This window comes from Erpetoichthys calabaricus, chromosome 2, assembly GCF_900747795.2.
Source record: "Erpetoichthys calabaricus chromosome 2, fErpCal1.3, whole genome shotgun sequence".
Lineage (NCBI taxonomy): Eukaryota > Metazoa > Chordata > Cladistia > Polypteriformes > Polypteridae > Erpetoichthys > Erpetoichthys calabaricus.
Window position 1 is genome coordinate 86363078 of NC_041395.2, and position 24085 is coordinate 86387162.

The 24085-nt window shown below is 39.8% G+C and overlaps 1 protein-coding gene across 1 annotated transcript in view; it reads right to left on the reverse strand.

Moving 5' to 3' along the window:
- Positions 1-720: 720 nt before the first annotated feature.
- The window catches only part of LOC114646052 (aquaporin-10-like), a 62111-nt gene continuing 38746 nt past the window's right edge, over positions 721-24085 (reverse strand). Inside the window, exons 3-6 of the mRNA XM_028794036.2 lie at positions 16914-17051; positions 15934-16052; positions 8558-8775; positions 721-6201 (exon numbers count right to left, since the gene is read on the reverse strand). Of these exons, the coding sequence (XP_028649869.2) occupies positions 5907-6201; positions 8558-8775; positions 15934-16052; positions 16914-17051 (770 nt within the window). The 3' untranslated portion in view covers positions 721-5906. The remainder of the gene's footprint in view (positions 6202-8557; positions 8776-15933; positions 16053-16913; positions 17052-24085) is intronic.

Sequence of the window (24085 nt, forward strand, 5' to 3'; positions counted from 1 at the left end):
GGTGAGACGCTAATGAAAAAGAGGCACAGGGCTTATTGGTTTTTAAAGACTGCTTCCTTCATTGTGTTTTAACCTCAGTTTTAAAGGATTGTTTTAAGGATCCCATGGGATACCCCTCACAAACTGTTTTACACGCTGCATACAGCCATTCACATCCGCAAGAAACATGCCTCTATGAACAGTCAATGTGGCTCAGAGGTGCATGCGGACTGTAGCACAGAAGAACATAAATGACGGCGTGTTTTCCAAGGCGTCGCGTCCGAGTTGGTGGCCATGGCTCTGCGAGTTGTCGTCGTATCCAATGGTCTTAGAGTTGGTGGGCGTGGCTCCTTCCTGCGTGCGCCATGGGTGTCTTACTTGTCGACGGCTTAGTGAATCCACGCCCCTTCCTGCGTGCTTTCCATGGGTGGCTACTTGTCGGCGGCTTAGTGAATTATATATATAGATAGATGAGACATATATGGACATTGCAAGACTGAAACAGTTTAAATCTGGAAATATACTGAGAATTATGTTTTTGTTACTATTTCTTGCATATCATTTAATGTATCAATGGTAGTAATCTTCAACACTTTACATTCAGGAGTTTCCAAAAGTGCCAAGACAAATTTCTGTACCTAAGATGTAATGGCAAAAGAAATGATTTGATTATACACATGTCAACAAGAAGCCAAAAACGAAATTTAAACATTCATGGTTTACATTGAAATAAATTTATTAAAACAAACAGACAACTAATGTTTTTAAAAGCTGTCAGCTCTAAACAATATGAAAGAAAGTACATACCATATTTCAAAATATTTAAAAATTATTCACACATAAAGAATAGAATTTAAATTTGAAATTAGGAAAAGCTACAAATCATTACCAAGTGGACCTCAGAAATATGGTGTTTAATAAATGTGTAGTAAAAGACACAGCCCATTATAGGGTGTTCATCATCTTACAATTTTGTAACATCATCGGCCATTAGAGAACCGGTATTGTGCAAAATATTGTACTCTAGGTGAAAGCAGCAATAAACTGAATAAATGAATAAATAAACTTATAAACAAATATAGAAAAGTTGAGTTTACCCTGGTAACACTGGTAGGACAGTTAGTTGCCATACATGAATTGCTACACTAGATCCTGTGAAAGGCCCACAAGTGCTTGTTGTTTTATTTTGCTTCAGTCTATTATAAAAGGATGGTCCGGATTCCAGGGATCATCTTACTGACTGCCAATATTGTTAGCATGGCTGGGCATCAAGTAGCACCTTTGACTCTGTGTGCCTGAGCCTATGCACTCATTTTTGAGTGTTCTACTATGCAAACCAAAGCCTCTGCCTGGTTGACTGACAACTATCTTGTTTTTAGCATATGTTTTAGTGTATTTTCTGTTGTATAAAGTAGTCACAAACATGGCAAAAGAGGTGTCAAGCCTTCTGAATGCTCCAAAAAGCAGGTCAGGACATTAACCAGCCTGCTCATATAAACCAAGCCAGTCAGTCCCCAACTCCTACCTGCATGCTTTAGCCTATACAGACACAAAATAGAGAGTTGACTTTAAACAGTCAAAATAATTTTCTATTGTCCTAAAATTCACAAAAATGCTTTGCAAGGGAGAGGGGAACCATAAACCTCTGGATTGTTTAGACAACTCTAAACATGTACCTTTATAAATACAGAAATCTATATAAATGTTCATAAAAAGGACATAAAATGGTAAAAGGCAAAAAAGTAAGACAAACGGGTATGTCTATTAGGCAATTTAAGACTAACAGGTCCAGGTCATCCAATGAGAGCAGACGTCAATACTAGAGAGGGAAATCATCAAATCCAGAAAGGACACATGAAATGCAATACTTACAATACAACACAAACTCAATGATCCGCTGCTGAGTCTCTCCCTCTCTCTGAGTCAACATCTAGTCAGAGGGAGGTATGATGTGACCACCAGTGACAGGACATATGATGTTATTGGCTTTCTTTATAGCAGGAGTTCCAAAGTTCAGTCTTGGGGTACCACTGTGGCTTCAGTGTTTCATTCCAACCAGTTTTACAAATAAATGGTCTAGTCTTACTTCTAAATGATCAAATTGATTTTTTCTCTTACTTTGCACTCAGAAACATGTGCTAGTATATTTACATACAAACAAAATGCAGAAATTTGCATCTTTAAATATTAAGTTTCATTTACCATTTTCTTTTTCATTCACCTTTTCCTGTGCAGTTTACTCCCTTAACTATATCCACATGCTGACAGATCGTGGTGAGCAATACTGACACAGGGGCAAATGACACTGGATACCAAAGAGAGCAGCTACTCCAGTACAGAATTCTCTTGCGAGCTGATTAATAAAAAAGGCTTTAATGACCAGAACATGAAAAAGTGTAAAATTTTAAAAAGCATGAAAAGGAACAATAATCTCACACACAAATGTTTGATATATGCTCCTAAAAATTTAGCAAAGCCATTTTGTAATTTCTGGATTGCAACAAAAAAAATGCAGAAACTGGGAACTAGCAGCTTGTGTAATAAAGGCAGGAGTCCAGTTAAAAGCAGAAGGTTGTTGGGATGAACACCTGCATTTATGGAGATCTGCTGGACTGAACTTCAGGACGACTTAGCCTTTTATTACTACTTAGCAGTGTTTCTCAACCTTTTTTGGGTTTGTGATGCACTTTATCCCATAAAAGTGTCTTTTTGACCCCCTTGGTGAATTAAGCTCGATCAACAGAGCTGGGGTGGGTTTCCTCCTTCGTGAGTTAAGTGCAATCATTGGAGGTGTTTTGTGGAACAAGTGCAATTGTTGGAGCATCCACCCACCACGAACAAGTTCATGACCTGTCATGACCCACTACCATTATAAACAATGACAACTCGTCACACACTGCTGGATGAAAAACACTTAGTTCATAAATGAATGTGACATTGAAGTAGCAGATCTGCTTTAATAATTCTTTGTTATTTGCATCTGTGCCTGCTCATCACTAATTGTCAGCATTTAGATTCAGTTTAAGGAGCAAACTGCAGAAATAAGGTAAATGGAAATAAAATGATAATAGAAACACTTAATCTGTTTAAAACAATGACTAAGAAGATACATTCCTAAATTTATACTAAATGCACATATCATCCAAAAGCACTTTAGTGAGAGAAGAATAAGAAAAAAGGCCAGCTAAACAATTAGGTTGATGAGACAAAAGGGTAACCCGCTGATTTGCAACAGTGGTACACATAAAATGGCCACATCCAGATTCTTCAGAATTTGCAGTAGATTGAATAAATACTTCAGACAGTATATAGACAGTTTATTGGCAAAAATCCCAAGATAGTTCAGGTTTTGTTTCAGCTGAAGACACTGTAATTTTGCTTTTTGACTTTGCTTTTGGCTTCCTCTGTTTTGGTTTGATTCCCAGATTGCTCTCCTGATTTTGACCTTAAGTATGATTTTTTTTGCTTTTTTTTCATTTGATCCCTTTATCTTACAATACTTTATGACACAACCAGGGTTTCCATAACATTGACTAATAGTTGTATTCTTCTGCTTCATAATTGTTGCTGGTGAGTTGCAATGTCAGCAATAAAACAAAGAATATGTTAATGTACTGATCCTCTTTGTTTTCATGTGCAAAATGTATTTTAATTACTTTTTTGACAAGTTAAATTTTCAAGAGGAAATTGTTTCAACTAATAGATTACAAGTATGTATTGTGAAAACGTGGCTTGTTTTCTGATGTCTTCAGGCAGGTTGTATGAAATTCAGCTTAGTTTTTCATGTTTGCAGCTCCATCATTCATGTACAGTTCTCAAGAGAAGTTAACATAGCAAATAGAAAGAGGGGCTAGAAAAAGAGAGAGAAAATCAGCCCCAATTTCAATTTCCTTCATTCCTCTTCATCTTTTCCCACTTCCATGTGGAGTCGATGTGCTTGATCAACCTTCTTCAAACAGTTAGGTCCTGCACCACCTCCTCAGTGAAATCCATCCATCCATCTCTGCTTTGGCCTTCGTCATTTTCCCTTCCCCTGTACTTCCATTCCCCATCACTCTTTTCCTCACCACATGTCTATAACCACTTCAACCTATTTTCCTGTACTTTCTCTAAGATACCTCTCCCTTTTTTGTTGTACCTCTGATTGTCTCATTTATTTTTCTGTCTTTTTTTGCAACCAGAACATCCACCTCAACATTCTCATTTCTCCCACATCTAACAACTTCTCCTGTGTTCCTTTTACTGCCCATGTCTCAGCTCCATACATCACTGCTGGTCTCACCACTGTCTTAAAAACCTTACCTTTAACCTTTGCCTTAATTCTTTGATCACAGAATACTCCAGATACCTTCTTCCAATTGTTCCATCCACACTGCACTCTATGGGTTATCTCTGTATCTAGTTTTCCATCTTGAGCTACCACTGATCCTAGATATTTAAATGTATCCGCTCATTTAAATAGTTCTCCCTGTAGGCTAACCTCTGAATCCTGATCATCATTAATCCTTATATGTTCTGTCTTTTTCCTATTTATTTTCAACCCTCTATCTTCTAAAACCCTTCTCCATTATTCTAACTTCCTCTACACTTTCTCTTTTCTGATGGAACAAAACACAATATCATCATCAAAATATAGTCTTTTATCTCACACGTCAACATATCAATAACCAGATCAAAAACTTAAGGATTTAAAGATAATCCTTGGTGCAGACCAACTCTATCTGGAAACTTGTCTGTTACTCCAATGCTGCTTTTAACCAGAGTCCTCACTTTCTCATTTATATCCTGAACAATCCTTACATACTTCTCTGGTACTCCTTTCTCTCTCATGCACCTCCGGGCCTCTTGACGTGGCATGCTATCATAAGTCTTCTCCCAATTAAATAACTCCATATGCACTCCTTTCTGTTTTTCTCAATTCTTCTCTATCAGCTGTCTAAATTTCCTGATTACTCAATAAAATAACAAGACAGAGTTTTCAGGGTGGCAATTTTCATTTCAGTACCAGGAAGCTGGATTCATAAATTATTTTGCATGAAAGAGAATGTTTCCGTTATCTGAACCTTGCCAGCTTACAGTAATACCTCAGTATCCTTTGTTGAAGTTATTTTTAAGTAATTGATGTACTTCCTTGTCCAAAGAACTTTCAGGCAGAGAGAAAAGGAAAAGCATTTTAATGTAGGTTGAAGACCAGTTCTTTTAGCATAAAACACCTGGATTAGGTGACATATGCTGCTAGAATGTCTCTCAGTTGTTTTTCTTTAATAAAATAGTCAAACATTATTAGCCATTGGTGCTACCTTTTTCACATTATCTTGTTTTTCTTTGGTGTCCTGCTGTTTCACTTACTGGCACTGATGTGTTGATCAAGCTGTACCTCCTGGCTATGGAAGAGAACATCAGAATGGATGAGAACCATTAGTGCCAACAGTGACAATCAAAACACTAGCCCACTGGGTTATACTAGAGTATAGTTATGGACCCCATATGATATTGAAGGATGCAGAAGGTTAGCGAGAAGGCTTAGGTCAACTGAATTGTGACATTGCTTTTCTCAATAGACCATTGTCTCTTCAGAGGCTGTATTTCTCCAAGAATGTTGTTAATTGAAGTTTTGTTTTGCTCTTCCCCATCCACTGGCAAGATCTTCTGTTACAATAAAAATCACGGAATTTTAGGGTACATTTATGTATTTCTATTTTACTGTTCATATAAAATTATATGTATGTTCATGCGTGAAAATGTTGCATTTCTGTAATTGTTTTGTTGCTCTTTTCTATTAGTGCATGTGAATAAGCCCTCTGAGCACATCTTCACTGAAAAGTTCTATCTATAAACAAACTAAATTGAACTAAACAAGTTAAAAGTTCATTTGAAATGTTTTGAGGCAGCCAATGTGATCTTCTGTCTTGCCTTGGTTCTGTGTTTTAAAGCCGGCTACTGATGTGATAGCCCCATTCCTCAGGCTTTTCTTCTTTGCTGTCATGGTCTATTCTAAGCATCTGCATCTCCCCATCAACTGCAATGTTCTCAAATGATCCACTTTTGGAGCTTTTATTTGCAAGTGATGTAATATCCCCTTGATTCGTCAAAGGCTTGATTTGCTGTACCATGTCAGAATCTTCATGATGAAATTCAATGAAAAGCAGATAAATATAAGCACCAATCACCCCTCCTAACATAGGAGCAACAATAGGGATCCACCACCAGTTATCAAAGGCCCTGTAGAAAGAAATAAGACAAAAATAATGTAGTTAAAGATAAACAGTACTCCAAGCATATTTAACAACTTTTTCTTTTACTGCAGTTTGATTTTTTTACAGTTAATCTTAACAGCGGGTGCTCGGTGGCACAGTAGTAGTGCTGCTGCTGCTTCACAGTAAGGAGACCAGCATTTGCGTCACAGTTTTTCCGTGTGTGCTTCGGTTTTCTCTCACTGTCAAAAGACATGCAGGTTAGGTAAATTGGCCCTAAAGTGTATTTGGTGTGTGGCTTTGTATGTATGTATTTGGTCACCCCACAATGTCCAGGGTTTGTTCCTGACTTGCACCCTTATGCTAACTGGTATGGGCTCCAGCACCGCCTGTAACACTGGTCTGGATTAAGTGCTTTAGAAAATGAAATGATAGTCTAACAGCAGAGGGGACAGTCAGTGTCAGCGAAGTACTTGTTTCATTTCAGAATTTTCAGGGTATGCCATGTCCTTAGGCACTTGACACATTCTTGGTCACAGGGGACAAATTAAATAATTTTGCTCCCTGGTATCTGTACTTTCCAGCCTGTCAATGTCTGCTTTCTACACATCTAGTGCTTATATCAGCCTGGAACTTTGTTTGGCCGTACATAATTTAACAAACCTGATGGCTTTTCAATGTCAAAACCCAGGTTGATTACAAACGTAAATGCATTATAGCTTATTGAGTTATCAGAAACTAATTCAAAACTTGCACTCCATAACTTTTCTTAAGTCAGAAGTGAATTTGCAAGTCTTTAAAAAAAACAAACCTCCGGTAAGTGTCCAAAGGCCTCCTAATTATAGGCATCGTGTTTAGACATTTCCAAAGCATATGGCCCGCAACCGAAGCCATTGTCCCAAATAATATATCAAGAATGAAAGAAAAGAAATTGCAAAAATAAAATCAAATATTGCATGAGCAAAACAAGTTCCTGACAGCTGCAATTCATTTAGCAAATTTCTACATTTATTTTTCATAATGTTACATAAAATTATTAGATTTTAATTTTGTTGTGATATTTTTCATATTCTCCATTGTTTTGTGGATTTTTCAAGTGGACATAGCCTTAATTATGGTTGTTATGGCTGTTGTTAGGCATGTGACACATAGGTCATGTGACCAATAACATTATGGCATTCATGATATTGCATTCAATACTAAACTTAGAATTTTGGTTTTGATTTTTTACTGTGACTTTCACCTTACATTTTGGTTTTGTTTGTTATTATTTTGGTACGACCAGAGGCTGCCTTTTTCAGTACCCTTTTCTTTAATCCCTATTTGTGTCATCATCTCTTGGTCAAAAGCTTTATTTGTCCTTTCTAGGATGAACAAAAAAACACCTTGATTATAATACAGACAATTCTTAAACTTAAAATGATTATGTGACCCTTAATTGTCAAAAGCAATTTGGCAACATCCTTATTTTTATGTGTGTAATTTTTGGAAGTATTAGAATAGTATTTTAATTATTAGTTATTTTTTCCTTTATTTTTGTGACTTCAACCTGTTTCCATTTTGTTTATCATTTTTCTATGAGCACCACCATTTTGTGAGTTGAGTACATGAGTGCACACCATAGTGTTTTTAGCACCAATCTCTGTTGCCAGTTGTGTGGTTTATGACCTGTGATGTCCTCACACTTTTCCTATTAAAGATAGCAACTCACTCAATAGTTTCTCTGAATTTTGAATCAACAAAAATATCATAACAAGGAATTCAATCTACTTCAAGGAATTAATCAGGGAAGGAGTATTAATCTTTTGTTATTGACTTGTACTTTGGTTAGCATCCTGGTTTTGGTACTTTGGTCTTCTGATAAACATGCTTAAGATACCAGCCTTTTCTTTGATTATACCTTTTTTTCTCCACAAAAAGATGTAATATCCCGATCATAAAATTTCTTAATTCTGTTTGTATCTGTAATCTTGGCATATGTACTTTTGTTCAATTATAATGATGCTCTTCTACTGGTCAGCTAAGAATACTAAGAAGCAAAAGGACCAGGAAGTTAAATATTATTGGATTTGAAACCAGAAAATCTATTAGGAACTTTTAGTCTAATCAAAGGGAGAAGCAAACTGCTCATCAAAAAACAAATTAAAGGTTGTAACCTATAAAAACACAAACAGGAATGCACGTCCAAAGGTATCCACAAAATTTAATGGTGAAGAAGTCTAACTGGCAGCTCTTTCTACCATTGCGTCAATGATACAATCAAACGTTATTTTTTCTCAATGCAGATCTGGCATGTGCAGGTTACATTAATGGAGTGAATGTACACATAAGGCAATCTTAAATTATAAGGAAATGAAAATATTATGTCTTCTATAAGAACTTACGTGAACACCGCTGTCCCCCAGCCTGCAGACCATGTGAAGAGTCTTGGGCCCAGGTCACGTGCTGGATTGATGGCAGCACCACAGTTTGAACTCATCGACATACTTATTCCTAGTACCAGAAATCCAACAAGTACTGGTTCAAAGCCTTTCGGAGCAGGGCTATTGTGGGCATCTTCAATTGGCAGAATACAGAGCAGCAAAGCAGCTGTTCCTACAATCTGGTCAAGAGCAAAAAGGTGTATGGTTAGACTGTGCATATTGCATAAGTACTGTGCATAGAAAAGCAAACTGGAATCCAAAGAAAAGCATTGATTACTCTTCAACTATTGTTTCTAAATAAATAATTAATTCAAGTTCTGAATGTCTCCGTGGACCTGTTTTAAACCACACTTACATTATTTTGTGTGTACATATGACAATAGGGTTGAACCCGGCCTTGAAAATTCATTCCAACATTTATATTGAATTTACTGTTAATCATGGATGTTTCTAGGAGTTGCAAGTATCAGGGTTGTATCAGGGTTTTAACCCCACCTTGATTTTTGCATGAATTCTTAAATGAATATAAAATCAAAAAGCAGTGGATCCCCCTAGGTGGTGTCGTGCACATTCATAAACGATAATGTGATCAGTGGATACATCTTATATAATACGCTACCGTGGCTGTTCGTTTGTCTGTCCAGTATTTTAAATCACCTGTAGCTTGAAAACCATTTGAACTACTGACCTGAAATTTGGTACACATATACTACGTGACGTCTACTATCCACTTTCGGGGTAATGATTGACCTCTACGTTTATTCCTCTTTTTAATTTTTATTTTATTTTATTGTAGAATCAACTCTTGCAAGTGCCCAGCATGGTGGCCGTGCGGCGCATGCGTACGGGCACCGTTCTCATTCCCTACCACCTTCGCCGTCATTTCCCCTACCTCTTCATATCTTAAGTCTTCAATCTGCCTCAAGAATGATTTAAGTGCCAGCTTAAGTGAAAAATTAAGGAAAACATACTAAGTAATTGCAACACAAACACTGACTTAATCAGTTTGAACGTGAAAAGATGCCGACGGAAGAAGAGAAGAAGCGGACCGCTAGGGTGGATAAAAGAAGAGCTGCTCAGGAAGCAGCAAGCACATCAACCTCTGAGCAAATGAATGTTAAATGTACAGAGAAAGAGTTTGAAATCTAGGAATGCTCAAGTCAAGTGCATTCACTGCACGTTATTGTGCAATGTGCCGTTACTGGTGATATATAATGGACAAAAGGTTCAGGGCTTGGTGCAATATATCATTAATATGATGGCCAAAATGATCAGCAGCTGGTCACAGTATGTGTTTTAATAGCATATTTTAAAATAAAGTTTTGCATCAGTTTTACCTGTTTTATAGGTCTATATGATTTCCCAAAAATATACAGATCTTCTAGTTTTCTTTTCCCTACATTTACCATTTTGGCATAAAATAAGTCTGGTAATTCTTCCATTTTACTTTCTCTTACAGTCTTATGCTATTCTATTGATACAGATGTCATTATTGCACAGGCATATATAATATCACAATCATACTGTCCTTACACTTTAGTGCTGCACATTGAAATATACTTTATAATGTACAACCTCTTTTCTTTGTTGTTCACCTAAATGAATTGTCTGGTAACACTTCAGTTTAGGTACTGCAAAAATGTATCTATTACTCATTTACTGTTATGCAACAAGACCTTACCAAAGGCATCTTTTGGTCTTCAAAACACTTATAAAACATCAGTAGATAGCGTGTTCATCTCTGTGCAGTGTGACATATCGACATGATGGTAAAACTATTTGTTAATATGAAAGATTTACAGGTCTTATACTAAATATGTAATGTCAAGAAAAATGTGCCTCAGTTAAGCACCTCAGACCACTCCAAAGTGAAGTTTTGTGAGCAGGTCACATTGTAGAGATGAATAAACACTTTACTGATGCTTTGTGTTATAAAGACCCAAAGAGTTACATAATAGTAAATAAGTAATAGATGCATTTTTCCAACACCTAAACTAAAGTGTTACCAATAGTCTGGTGAAAGGCACTGACTCCACTTAACTCTTATTTATTCTTTCTTATCCACTCATTTACCAATAACCACAATTTTCAATATATCTGGCTAATTCACATTTCTGTCCGTGCCAGTCTGTTGATTATTCTTCTAAGTTAAACTGTCATTGCCCAATTTGAACAAACTTTCTTGATTTCGATTTTTTACAGTATTAATAAGAGTAATATACTCAACATTTACACTCTTGTCCACCTCCACTCTTTAGACTTAAGGTGCCTTCATAGGCTGCCTGCCTTCAAATGTATACTCTGCTCCACTCCACTGTGTACTCTGAATTCCTGTTGGTTACAATTTCACAAGTAGATGCTAATTCTAATTTACATTAAAGAAATGTTGGTAGTTATGGTAGACTTGAATGCTAATGGTGATAATTTCATTGATTTTGTCATGTTTCACAAACAGATTTTGTTGGCAATCAATTGAAGGGCTATATCTTTGGCAAAATGAAAGCCTTAACTGATCTTATAGATTTAAAGAAATATGACTGGTTGTCAAACAATTTATATTAGACTAGCAAAATACCCGCGCTTCGCAGCGGAGAAGTAGTGTGTTAAAGAGGTTATGTAAACATATATATACATAAACATACTGTATATACATAAATATATACATATACACATCCACATATATATACATATATCAACATATATATACACATACATCCATCCATCCATCCATCCATCCATTTTCCAACCCGCTGAATCCGAACACAGGGTCACGGGGGTCTGCTGGAGCCAATCCCAGCCAACACAGGGCACAAGGCAGGGAACCAATCCTGGGCAGGGTGCCAACCCACCGCAGGACACATACATACATATATATATATATATATATATATATATATATATATATATATATATATATATATATATATGTTTATATATATGTAGATATACAAATATGTATATATATATATATATATATATACACACACATGCAGACACATATACATATATATACATATACATATTTGTATATCTACATATATATAAACATATATACATATATATACATATTTGTATATCTACATACATACACATCTATCTATCTATCTATCTATCTATCTATCTATATATATATATATATATATATATATATATATATATACACACATATATATATACACATACATATATATATATATATATATATATATATATATATATATATATATAGCAAAATACCCCCGCTTCGCAGCGGAGAAGTAGTGTGTTAAAGAGGTTATGAAAAAGTAAAGGAAACATTTTAAAAATAACGTTGTCATTGTTATGAGTGTTGCTGTCATATATATATACATATACACATATACACACACATATACACACATATACAGATATATTATATATACATATACACATATATTTTTTATATATATATTTTATATATATATATATATATATATATATATATATATATATATATATATATATATATATATATATATATATATATACACATACATACATACATATACACACATAGATGCACTTACAATAACATAGAAATCAATATAAACAACATTAACATCATTATCATATGAGAATATGAAGTAATATATAAGAAGCACATTTCATATAAATATAAATTATTAAACAGTAAAATCTTCTTCTATAATTTGCTACCGTGGCTTTTCGTTGGTCTGTCCAGGATTTTAAATCACATGTAGCTTGCAAACCGTTTCACGTATTGACTTGAAATGTGGTATACATATAATACGTCACGTCTGCTATCCGCTTTATGGGTGATGAATGTATTACTCTTTTTATGTTTATTTTATTTTAGAATCAACTCCTATCTGCGCACACCAGGGCGGCCGTGGGCAGATGTGTATGGTGTATTCAGTCCATGTTATCGTGCATTGCACTGTCACTGGTATTTTGATAAAAGAATTTGAACAATATATAAGAAGCGTATAAATTATTAAACAGTAAAACATTAACATTTAAGAAGTAAAGTTACATTGAGTACTACTGCAGTGCCTTCGGGTATACCTCATTTTTTCTTTGCCCATTACATGCTTAAATGTATACATTTTTTGGTGTACCTACCCGAGAACACGTGACATATAACCGACCGTGGGAGAAGCATGGATTTTAAACACGCGTTGAGTTCATCTGCTGGTCTCCCTCGTGGAATAACTGGTAATGTTTGACTAAAATGTACAGCGAGTAAAACGACATTACCTCCTTTTTTTTTTTTATGATCTGTGAGATCTTGCTTTTTTCGGTTCAAGGCTTCATAAGCTCTTTTATGTTCAATGTTGTACTTAATAAGTACTAATTATCCCAAACCATCATCTTTGAATGTTGCAAGACTTTCGCCTTGTATGTAGATCGGGGTAATTACATTCATTGCATTCCTAGTCTGAATCACAATCTGATTGTATGGGTGGTTACCTGGCACTGTAGGGTTGCCACCCGTCCTTTAAAATACGGAATCGTGCCGCGTTTGAGAATGAAATTGCGCATCCCGTTTTGAATCAATACTGGACGGGATTTATCCCGTATTTTTTTTATCATTTTTTTTTTAAAGCAGCGTCTCATGCAAATCATCCCACACGCATTTTATGAAGATGCCTCCTTTCCTACTTTTGATTGGGCAATACTTGATGTCATCGTTAGTTTGATTGGTGTTTTTAACTGTCCAGTGAGGAGGGCGTGTCTTTTAAGTACAGTCTGCAAAGTGTTGGCACTGAGATGTTGCGTCAGCGCCATAGTTGAAGCCCCTAACGTTGCGGTCAGCAAGTCGGCTAACATCCGCCATGTGCCGTCTTTCAGTTGCGAGAAGCAGATCATAGAATGGTTGAAACTGTTGCCCCTAACGTTGCGCCACGGCGTGTGCTTCGTTTATACCTCGTGTCTTCTCATTAAACTTTTATCTCGCGAATATGTTATTGCAATCCGCAGCGGGAGCGTTTCTATAAACTTCATTTAAACTTACGTTTTACACCATGCTTTGTTTCCCTTATGAACATGCTTGTATGCTTAACTCGCTCCGTTCTCAATTGTTTAATTAATTTTTTGCTCTTCGCTGTTTGCGGCTGTTCCTCCATTTCCCCCTACTTCGTTCTTTTATCTCGCGAATATGTTATTGCAATCCTTAACGGGAGCGTTTCAATAAACTGATTGAAAATAGTTTTGCATTTACCTTTTTAGTAAAAGGCGAGCTTTTAAGCCTGAGAAATCACCCCGTAAATGCACACGTTTAATTGGACATGTGTTAATATGTATGGTTACACAGTATTAAAAGACAGTGAACAACGTCAGTTACCTTTCTTCCCGCGTTTGATAAAAGGTGAGCTTTTAAACCTCAGAAATCACCCCGTAAATGCACACGTTTAATTGCACATGTGTTAATATGTATGCTCACACAGTATTAAAAGACAGTCAAAAATAAACGTCATTTACCTTCGTTCCCGCGTGTGACTCGTGCTGTAAACGTCTTCCTTGTTTTTAGTTCACGTGATTACGTAGGAGGCGTGATGACGCGATACGTGACTCCGCCTCCTCCATTACAGTGTATGGACAAAAAATATGTTCCAGTTATGACCATTACGCTTTGAATTTCGAAATGAAACCTGCCTAACTTTTGTAAGTAAGCTGTAAGGAATGAGCCTGCCAAATTTCAGCCTTCCACCTACACGGGAAGTTGGAGAATTAGTGATGAGTGAGTCAGTCAGTGAGTGAGTGAGTCAGTCAGTCAGTCAGTGAGGGCTTTGCCTTTTATTATTATAGATTATGGTCCATGGTTTCCTGGAGCCACATGAGCATAAAACAATACATAAGTCTGCAAAGCTGACTTTTTGGCCACTGTGCTTGGTGACCACTTTGGGACGGTTGGTGCGCCTTAGCATCAGATAAGATGGATGAGATGTCTCATTATTTTCTAACTATCTTGACTAACAAACAGAAAGAATGGCTTCTTCACAGATGTTAGTCTGTATGTAACTTTTACATACCAAAATGGTACAAGCCCTAATGAATCAATCAAATGAAAATTTTATCTTACTAATTTTTATCATGAATTTTATGCAATAATAGGGTGATATTTTGCTTGAATTCTCACTACTTATGAATTGTAAGTAATAACTTTGTCACCGTAAATTACATTACCCTTCCTTTTGAGATGATCTCTCCCATACAGTAATTCCCTTAGACTAAAATTCATAAAGTTTATTGAAATTACAAATTTATACGGCGGCACGGTGGCGCAGTGGGTAGCGCTGCTGCCTCGCAGTTGGGAGATCTGAGGACCTGGGTTCGCTTCCCAGGTCCTCCCTGCGTGGAGTTTGCATGTTCTCCCCATGTCTGCGTGGGTTTCCTCTGGGCACTCCGGTTTCCTCCCACAGTCCAAAGACATGCAGGTTAGGTGGATTGGCGATTCTAAATTGGCCCTAGGGTGTGTGGGTGTGTTTGTGTGTGTCCTGCGGTGGGTTGGCACCCTGCCCGGGATTGGTTCCTGCCTTGTGCCCTGTGTTGGCTGGGATTGGCTCCAGCAGACCCCCGTGACCCTGTGTTCGGATTCAGCGGGTTGGAAAATGGATGGATGGACAAATTTATACCTCTCATCTATGTACAAAATCATGTATATGCAGTAAAGTTAAAGTTCTTCAGCATTTCTATTTTTTTTACTGGCTTAAATTAAGAACACAATCAATACTTTAAATATAAGTCAGACTTTTACCACATTCAGAAGTACTTTGATGATACAGCTATTGTAGCGTGTTGATTGATCTGACTGGAGCTTTCAGTGACTGGAGCAATTAGAACTGCCTAGTTCTGAACACAACAAAGAACAAAGAGATGATTGTGGATTTCTGCAGGTCTAACCTGCCAGTTAACATCCGAAGGGAGGCCATTGAGTGCAGACTTATAAATATCTAGCTGTCTACCTTGATGACAGACTGGACTACTCTGTGAACACAGATGTCCTCTACAGGAAGGTGCAGAGCAGGCTCTTTTTCCTCAGAAGACTCAGATCATTTAGCATATGTAGTGAAATGTTGTCTTTGATCTATCAGACATTTGTTGCCAGTGTCCTCTTCTTTGCTGCCATGTGGTGAGAAGGCAGTATGACAGATAAATACATGAGGAGGCTGGACAAGCAGACATACCAGGCTGCAGGCTGGGGGACAGCAGTGTTCACGTAAGTTCTTACAGAAGACATGGCAGACATTTTATTCCAGTGGTGCAAAATCAACATTAATTATTCACAAAACTATGAGGAATGGTCTCCTACATGTTTCCTTTAATCACATCATTGACAATAATTTTGAAAATATTACCTGATCAAAAAATGCGTTTGCTTGAGACAGGTAGTCAGATGGATAGGTAGCAAAGATGGAGGCAGTTTCTTGGGATCCAGTAACTGTCAGATTACCACCACTGTAATTCATTATAGCATCTATTAAAAACAAAAAAATACATTATTATTTGATCTTATAAAATTATTTATTTATAATTGTAGAAATTATGTTATTTTGTACTTAAAATAGTTTCAGTATGAATAATATCCATTCTGATCCAAGAACGGTCCTTCTATCCTTTTATCAGAGTTGCATTAACCCTGGAATTGTCATACAATATCAAACGTTATCAGTAGGTCCATTCTTTTGAATGCCGAGTCTGATGGGGAGCACAATCATGCATGCAAAGATGTTGACTTACAAATTGGTTATTTTACTACAGCTAATCACCCCAGCCTTGTTTTATGACCCTTCAGGAAATGCAAGGAAACGCATGGAGAACAAGTAACCTCCAAACAGAAGACACACCATCTAAGAATTAAACGGAGTCAATGGTGCACTAAATAAGTTGCATCTATTTTTCTAACAATGGAAACAATGGTGAGATTCCCTGAGGGTTATGCAGCTTGCAGGATCCTCATTGTTGAGGACCCAAGCGGCAAGAGCAGCCCAAGGGGACACCCATGTAACACCTGACTGTGACAGATAGATGGTCATTTCCGGAGGGTAGAACTGGACCACTTGTCTGCCTGGGGGGTTGTCAACCAGGGTCCCAAGCTGTCTCATCATGTGGTGGGTGTGACAACACGCTGCACCAGTGTATGCTCCCCAGTCTGACCTAAAACTTGTGTAATGCAAAAATGCATTATGTTTTGCTTCACTTATTAGATTTTTTACCATCACCTCTTTTTTTTATTAAAATGATGACTTTTGGGAAGGAAAACAAAGCCTTTCAGAAAATTTTATTTGCTAGTTTTAACAGTGGTTTCTTCAAGATGTATAAAAATAGAAATACTCACCATAATAAAGGGCAAATACAGTAGCAGAAGCCATATATGCACCAAATATCTGAAAAAATATATAAATAGGTACTTTGGTCCAAGGAAATCGGCCAATCATGCAAAAACTGAGGGAAACTGCTGGGTTTAGGTGTGCTCCTATGAGGAAAAAGCAACAGGAGGAGAGGCAGGTTTATCATTCATTACAGATACAATTGGAGTTGTTAGTCTTTCTTTTTCTCCATACATAGTGACAATATAGTGCCAGCAGTCAACATGGGCACCAAAAATGACACAAAACTGGGCAGAGCTCTGCAATGAGCATATTAGAACATGATTTACATTGGTGCTTGAAAACTCACACAAAAGTCATGGTGGATAAATAAGGTTTATTATAAGGTGGTAACCCATGTGAGGATATGTGCATTTTGTTTCATTTTAACTTAATGATTCATATTTTGAAGATTTCATTGAGGCACTATTTTGGGCTAACATTGCACATCTTTTGATGTTGATGACAATGTTTTTGGCCAGTAATGTGATCAATGGCAATAGTTTGTAAAATGTTGTAAATACAGGGTTAGTTAAGATGCCAGTGAGGGTTTCCTGATTTTTGGATGAAAATAAATAACTGGCAGTTTCTGCTTATGAATGTTTTGACCTTCAAGTTTTGTTATATTATGTTTTGATGATGGAATATTCTAACTTCATGGTTTTGACCTTTGTCTGTTTCTCTGACTATTCTTTTATTTTTGCATTCCTCAGTACTTTGTTTCCTTGTTCTTGCATAAAAAACAACGTTCTTTGGGATGAGCTTGACCATCAGCTCACAAGAGCTGGCGTCTTCACTCACAGTCCTGTGTGGCTACAGGTGTTCATTCAAACCAGTATGATAATTAGAAGACAGTCCTTGCTGATAATGACACTTGGTATTTAACTATTTTGTTTGTTAGTGTTTTCATTCATCTAAGACAGAGAGCTCCACTACAGCAGCAGGTAATTCTGCCAAGTCTAATGGAGGATGACACATGGCATAGGAGCAGTTCTAGGTATCTGGCCTTCTCGATGTTAAAATGTAACTCAGGGATGCACTGATTCTCCATTTACCAGAGATCATTCTGTTTAGACCGCGCCAGAAACTTACAGCCAGCCAACAATTCTGTAAGTGACACTGGTGTTGATCACAAAACAATCCTGTGAATAAGGTTTACAGCATGTATAAATCACAAACTTCCAGTGTTCACTATATCTAGAGTGATCTGGTATGCTGCAATAAAGTCCCACTGGCAGAGATGTAATGAAGCAAGAATTTTGTAGAAGATGAGTGACAGGTTTATACAGATAATGTTCTTTTTTCTTTTTTTTCTGTGATGTTATTTTGTCAACATTTTGTGCAAAAAACTGAGGGCACCACCATTTTCTCTGTTTGTTCTTCATTGGCACTGCTATATCATTTTTTGTTTTCACGACTTCCACAATTTTGAGTGCTTACTATGAATGTGAAACACATGCCATGTGATTTTTGTGGCAACCATGTTGTAAATAAAATATGTGCATGAGTGGACATTGCAACTGACTGGCACCCCATTCCAGAACTGATTTCTGTCTCGCGTCAAGTGCTGTTGGCTCTGTTCCCCTGCAGCCCTGAATTGGATTAACTGGGTTTGAGAATGCAATGTGGCTAAAGGATATAGACATTTAAGTATAGTGTCAAATTAGATAGACATCTGTAGGGTTCACTATTATTTGTCCTATGCATTTTCATTTGTCATTGTCTAAGAAAAAAAGATCAAAATGTAGAGGCAATTGCAATACTAATATTGCAGCAAAGAAGCAGAGTCATGTAATAGACTATCCCATCGTCTGAGTAGAGGCTAGATATCTGAGAAGAGGTTTTCACCGCCATTTACAATAAATACTCAGTTAAATAATAGAGTCTAAATTAGCCACACAAGAGAGAGATTCCAGTAAAGCAAGTTATATTTAGTGAAATTAACGTCATCAGAATCTCCAGAGGACAATGACCCATAGTCACCATAAACTTAAACAAGGCTTAAAATAAACTGTTTTGTGCAGCAGTAGCAGACGGGTTTGATTCTCATTGTGGTCACTGGTTGTGTGGAATTTTTATTTTCTTTCCCTAGGCCCTGTCCACGTTAATGCATTTTCATGAAAAAATCCATACATTAGTGTCTGTTTTCGCTTTTTGTCCACACTACACTATCATTTTCAATCCCGGACAATGAAGACTTTTAAAAATGCCCTCTAGAGCCAAATACATCTGAAAATGTCGCATCAGCGTTTAATGCTGCATTCATCAAATGGTGGAGCTGAGAAGTCGGAAGTCACAATTGCGTAATTTGCGATCTCTGCGTGTTTGCCTACCCAGATGGGAAAGTAAATGTGAATACTCCCATGCAGTGCTTATTTTGTAAACAGAAAGGTGGCAGTACACAAACATTGCATTTGGATGAAGTTTGAGGTATTGTGAAGTTATATACTATAGAGGCCGAAAGTCCTGGCACTACATTTTTTGTTTATTTGGTGAAAAAAGAAATCATTTAAGATTTGAAATTGACGAATCGTAAAGTGCACTGTACATCATAATATTGTGCTTGACAGTTAACAATTACAAACATATAATTTCCGAAATCGAAGAATAACAAGTACAAGTTAATTATAAGCTCTACATTCTACAAAAAGTGTTATGTAGTCCCACAAAGCAGTCAATGCTTAATTTGATTGAGTTTCAAAGAAAATTACAAACTTTTTGCATCAACATCAAATGCAGTCTTCCTAATTCATTCTTTGCTTTGTGTGTCTATGGCTGATCATTGGCCTCATAACAGCCATGAATTAACGTAACTCATAGGATTAAAGAGTGCGATAGGAGGGCCTAACTAATCAAATGAAGAGAAATGTGGAGGCAGTGCTTGTCAGTAACAAAGCTCTCAGTGGAGTAACAATTAGATTCATTTGCGAACATCCACATTCGTACTTACATGATGAAACTGGGATATAACTAAGAGCATTCAACAGAGCCTGCAGTTTTTCAGACTATTTTTCAATGAGGTACTGACAGAATCTGTGAATTGCATTTCCTTTGGATAACTGTAATTTTCTACAGATGTTCCTAATATGGATAAATGTAGTAAACACCGGAACCAGTTAACATAGAATGCACAGCAACAGGTACAAATACACAAATATGGACAGCACACAATTAATTATAGAATCATTTAGTATGTAGTTGATTCCATGACCAGTTGTCGCAGCCAATGTGCTGGTACACTGTATCCACACGTACCATCATAAAAAAGCACTGACTCCATGAAAGCTGGAGTTTAAGCAACAAACACTAATAGTTCTATAGTCCGGGTCAAAGAAGAAAGAGATGAGCAAGAAAGATCCAAAAAGAATATTGTCATGTTTAAAAACGATGCTTATTTACTTTGACACGTGTGGCACCTGGCTGGGGTTCCTACCCGGCCGGGACGCCCAGGGAGACAGGAAGAGGGCTCATGCCTCCTCCAGACCATGAGGGGGCGACAGCCCTGGTTGTATTGGGGGCCACGGGTACAGGGCTTAGAAGCTCAACCTTGTAGGGGCCAGTGGCCACCACCAGGCGGCGTCCCCGTGCCTGATGGACCCTCGACCCCAGCACTTCCACCACACCAGGAAGTGCTGGGAGGAAGAAGAGAGGGAACACCCGGAGTGCTTCCGGGGAGACAGCTGGCACTTCCGCCACACTGGGGCATGTCAGGTGGAAGATTGCCGGTGCACACCTGGAGCACATCCAGGTATGAATAAAAGGGGCTGCCTCCCTTCATTCGAGGCTGGAGTTGGGTGGAAGAGGACAAGGTCTTAGAGGAAAGACAGGAGGCGGCCTGAAGAAAGTGAGGCATTGTGGTATTGGCCTGGACTTTGGGGAAGTCTGTGGGTTATGTGGCACTTCTGTAAATAGTGATTGTATAATAGTGTGTTGGGTGACAAAATGATGTCTGCCTGTCTGTGTCTGGGGCTCGTTCCACACTGGCGTAGTTGGCAGGATGCTACGCTTGATACAAGGCGGGGACCTGTACAAAAAATCAATGTTGTGGACGGCCCGGCGCAGCAGGGGACCCCACCCGCGTGCCGCAGGAGCAGCATGCCCACAGCCCTGCGAGAAGGTCTTGCCCCATGGACCGTTAACAGACTGCGGTCACAAGGTTCTCTTCTGGTGCAGCGGAAGATCAATGGGCCTTACCTGAGTGCAGCGGGCTCCAGGGAGTGTGCTGTCACAGAGGGTACCCGGTACGGCGCGGTGTCGAGGGAGGCCACCCCGAGGACATTTCCCCAGACAGACGGGACCCAGGAGGTGAGTTCCCTGCTTGTCGGCAACCAGCCCTGAGGGGCCGCGTGTGTTTTGTGTTTAGCAGGCAGGGGCTGCCCGGATCCTTGTCGGTGGCAGACTCGCGCTGCTCTGCGGGGCTTTCAGGAAGCGGCAGCAGCAGCAGAGGCTGCAGAAAAGGAGACGCTGCAACTCAAAGAGCCGGCTCGTCACCACACCAGGAGGTGAAGAGGCACGGGATTGGGTGGTGTGTCTTGCGTACCAAGGAATGCCCATCTCATGCCGGGGGAGACCCGATTGGGCCGGAGGAGGAGGCCCACAGGAAGCAGTCGAAGCAAGGGGCTGACAGACAGGTAGGCTCTGCACCGGCTGACTTCCTGTCCTTGCCTGTAGTGCTGTGTGCGCTGGAGGAGTCCCTTCAGGCCGCAGCGCCACTGTTGCAGGGGCTCAGTACGCTCCGTGCGGACCTGCAGGAGCTGGAGGTGAAGACGGGCGCGTCATTACAGATGCTGCATGCTGCGGTGGAAGGGCACGTCGCTGGATCCTTTGGCCGGAGCTGTTCGGCGGGGAAGGTAGGTAAAGCCGACCCCGTAAAGCATAAGGGAGAACTAACCGAAGGGGCCCATGACATTCGTGGACGGAACCAAGTAGGTGGGTCTCCAAGAGCGGAGGTGACGGTGAAGGCTGTGAGTGAGGTGAGGGGAGAAACCTCGAGAGGGCAGGCAGGACAGGGGCTGATGAGTGCCTTGGGTCCTAGCGCCCAACACCCCGAGCCTGCGACAGTCTCCCATCATTCTGTATGGACGCAGATGGGCTTGGATCTGTGCGTTTCCCATGCGCAGACCCAGACCGTCTGGGTGTCCAAAAGTGACAGGAGGAATCGAAGGGTGAATGCCGGTTCCTCCGATAGGAAGGGACGTGCAGCTGGGTGCGCACGTCCAGAGAAGGGCCGATCCCCAAAGTCAGCGGAGAAGAAGAGTGCAGGCTGGTCCCGTCAGTGTCGTCATCTGGAGGTACACGGAACCCGCGGAGGGGGTGCCGAACAGGCAAGTTCCGGGGTGCCCATCAGAGGGGGGAGCGCTGCCAGTGCGTGGCACAGAGGGACGCCAAGGAAGGGTGTCCAGGCAGCGGCTCTGCCCCCTTGTTTCTGTGTGTTGCAGGACTTGGGCTTGCTTTGTGGGCAGCTGGCCCTCATCGGACGGACCGTCTGGCAGGAGGACTCTTCGCTGGTGATGGGGTGCCACCACAGCTGGTGGAGGCTACAGAGGGGCGAGTGGCGCTAACAAAAGGGGCGCGCCAGCCTCGGAGGGGGTGCCGAAGGAGTAGGCCCCGGGGTGCCGAGTTGGACCCTGGCGTTTCAGGAGTAGGACCCACTTTGGGGGTGTGCTGCCTTCGCGGAGCATGCCGCTCCTCCCGATTGGTCTTCGCTGGCTGTGGGGCACTGTGGCACCCGGCTGGGGTTCCTACCCGGCCAGGACACCCGGGGAGACAGGAGGAGGGCTCATGCCTCCTCCAGACCACGAGGGGGCGACCGCCCTGGTTGTATTGGGGGTCACGGGTACAGGGCTTAGAAGCTCAACCCTGTAGGGGCCCATGGCCTCCGCCAGGGGGCGTCCCCATGCCTGATGGACCCTGGACCCCAGCACTTCCGCCACACCAGGAAGTGCTGGGAGGAAGAAGAGAGGGAACACCCGGAGTGCTTCCGGGGAGACAGCCGGCACTTCCACCTAACTGGGGCGTGTCAGGTGGAAGATTGCCGGTGCACACCTGGAGCACATCCGGGTATGAATAAAAGAGGCTGGAGTCGGGTGGAAGAGGATGAAGTCTTAGAGGAGAGACAGGAGGCGGCCTGAAGAGAGTGAGGCATTGTGGTATTGGCCTGGACTTTGGGGAAGTCTGTGGGTTGTGTGGCACTTCTGTAAATAGTGATTGTATAATAAACGTGTGTTGGGTGACAAAATGATGTCTGCCTGTCTGTGTCCGGGGCTCATTCCACACACGATTATTAGTATTATTTATGCTTGGAAGGTGCAATTTACTAATAATAGTAGAGTATATCATGCTAACGCTAGTTCATTACTGTTCATTCTGAAAATGTTAACCTTTTCAGTATTCAGTATTATTGATTAAGGTGATTCATTTAAAATAATTTTTTCTAATATACAAATTACACCTAGAATGTGTTACTGTACTTCCTATTCGTGGTGTACGTCACCATGTCAGACGGACATCATAATCTGAAGTCGGACAAACTCAGACTTGACAGATAAGCCCCAAGTTACGAGTAGAAATTGGGGCACATTTTATTTTATGAGTCAGGGGTAGGGATGCACCGATACCACTTTTTTGGAAAACGAGTACGAGTACTTGCATTTCAGTACTCGCCGATACCGAGTACTTGCCGATACCGAGTACTTAATAAAAACATGATTTAAATTTACAGGTAACAGCTTTAGTCATATAATTTAACAAAAAAAACAAGAAACTCTCGTCTATCCACTGGGAGGTTAGGCTAATTAGCGACACGGGGCTAACACTGCTTGTCCAAATATCCGTGGTGAAACTAAACGCAGAGGAGGCTTGCAGTAGGCTGTGGATATGTTTTTTCATGGAGTCGTGTAGTTTAGGCAGCTCCGTGTCAGTCATGTAGCGGCGGCTTGGGACATCATATCTGGGCTGCAGAACATGGAGGAGACGCAGGAATCCCACATTTTCTACCTCCGAGAGTGGCTGGTCACTCAATGCAATGTACTCGATAATTGCCTGTGTTATTTTCACAGCACGTGGATTGTCTCTGGACATTTTCTCTCGTCTTGCAAGAGTTTGCTGCAGCGTGGGTTGTGTTGGTTTAGAAGCGTGGGTA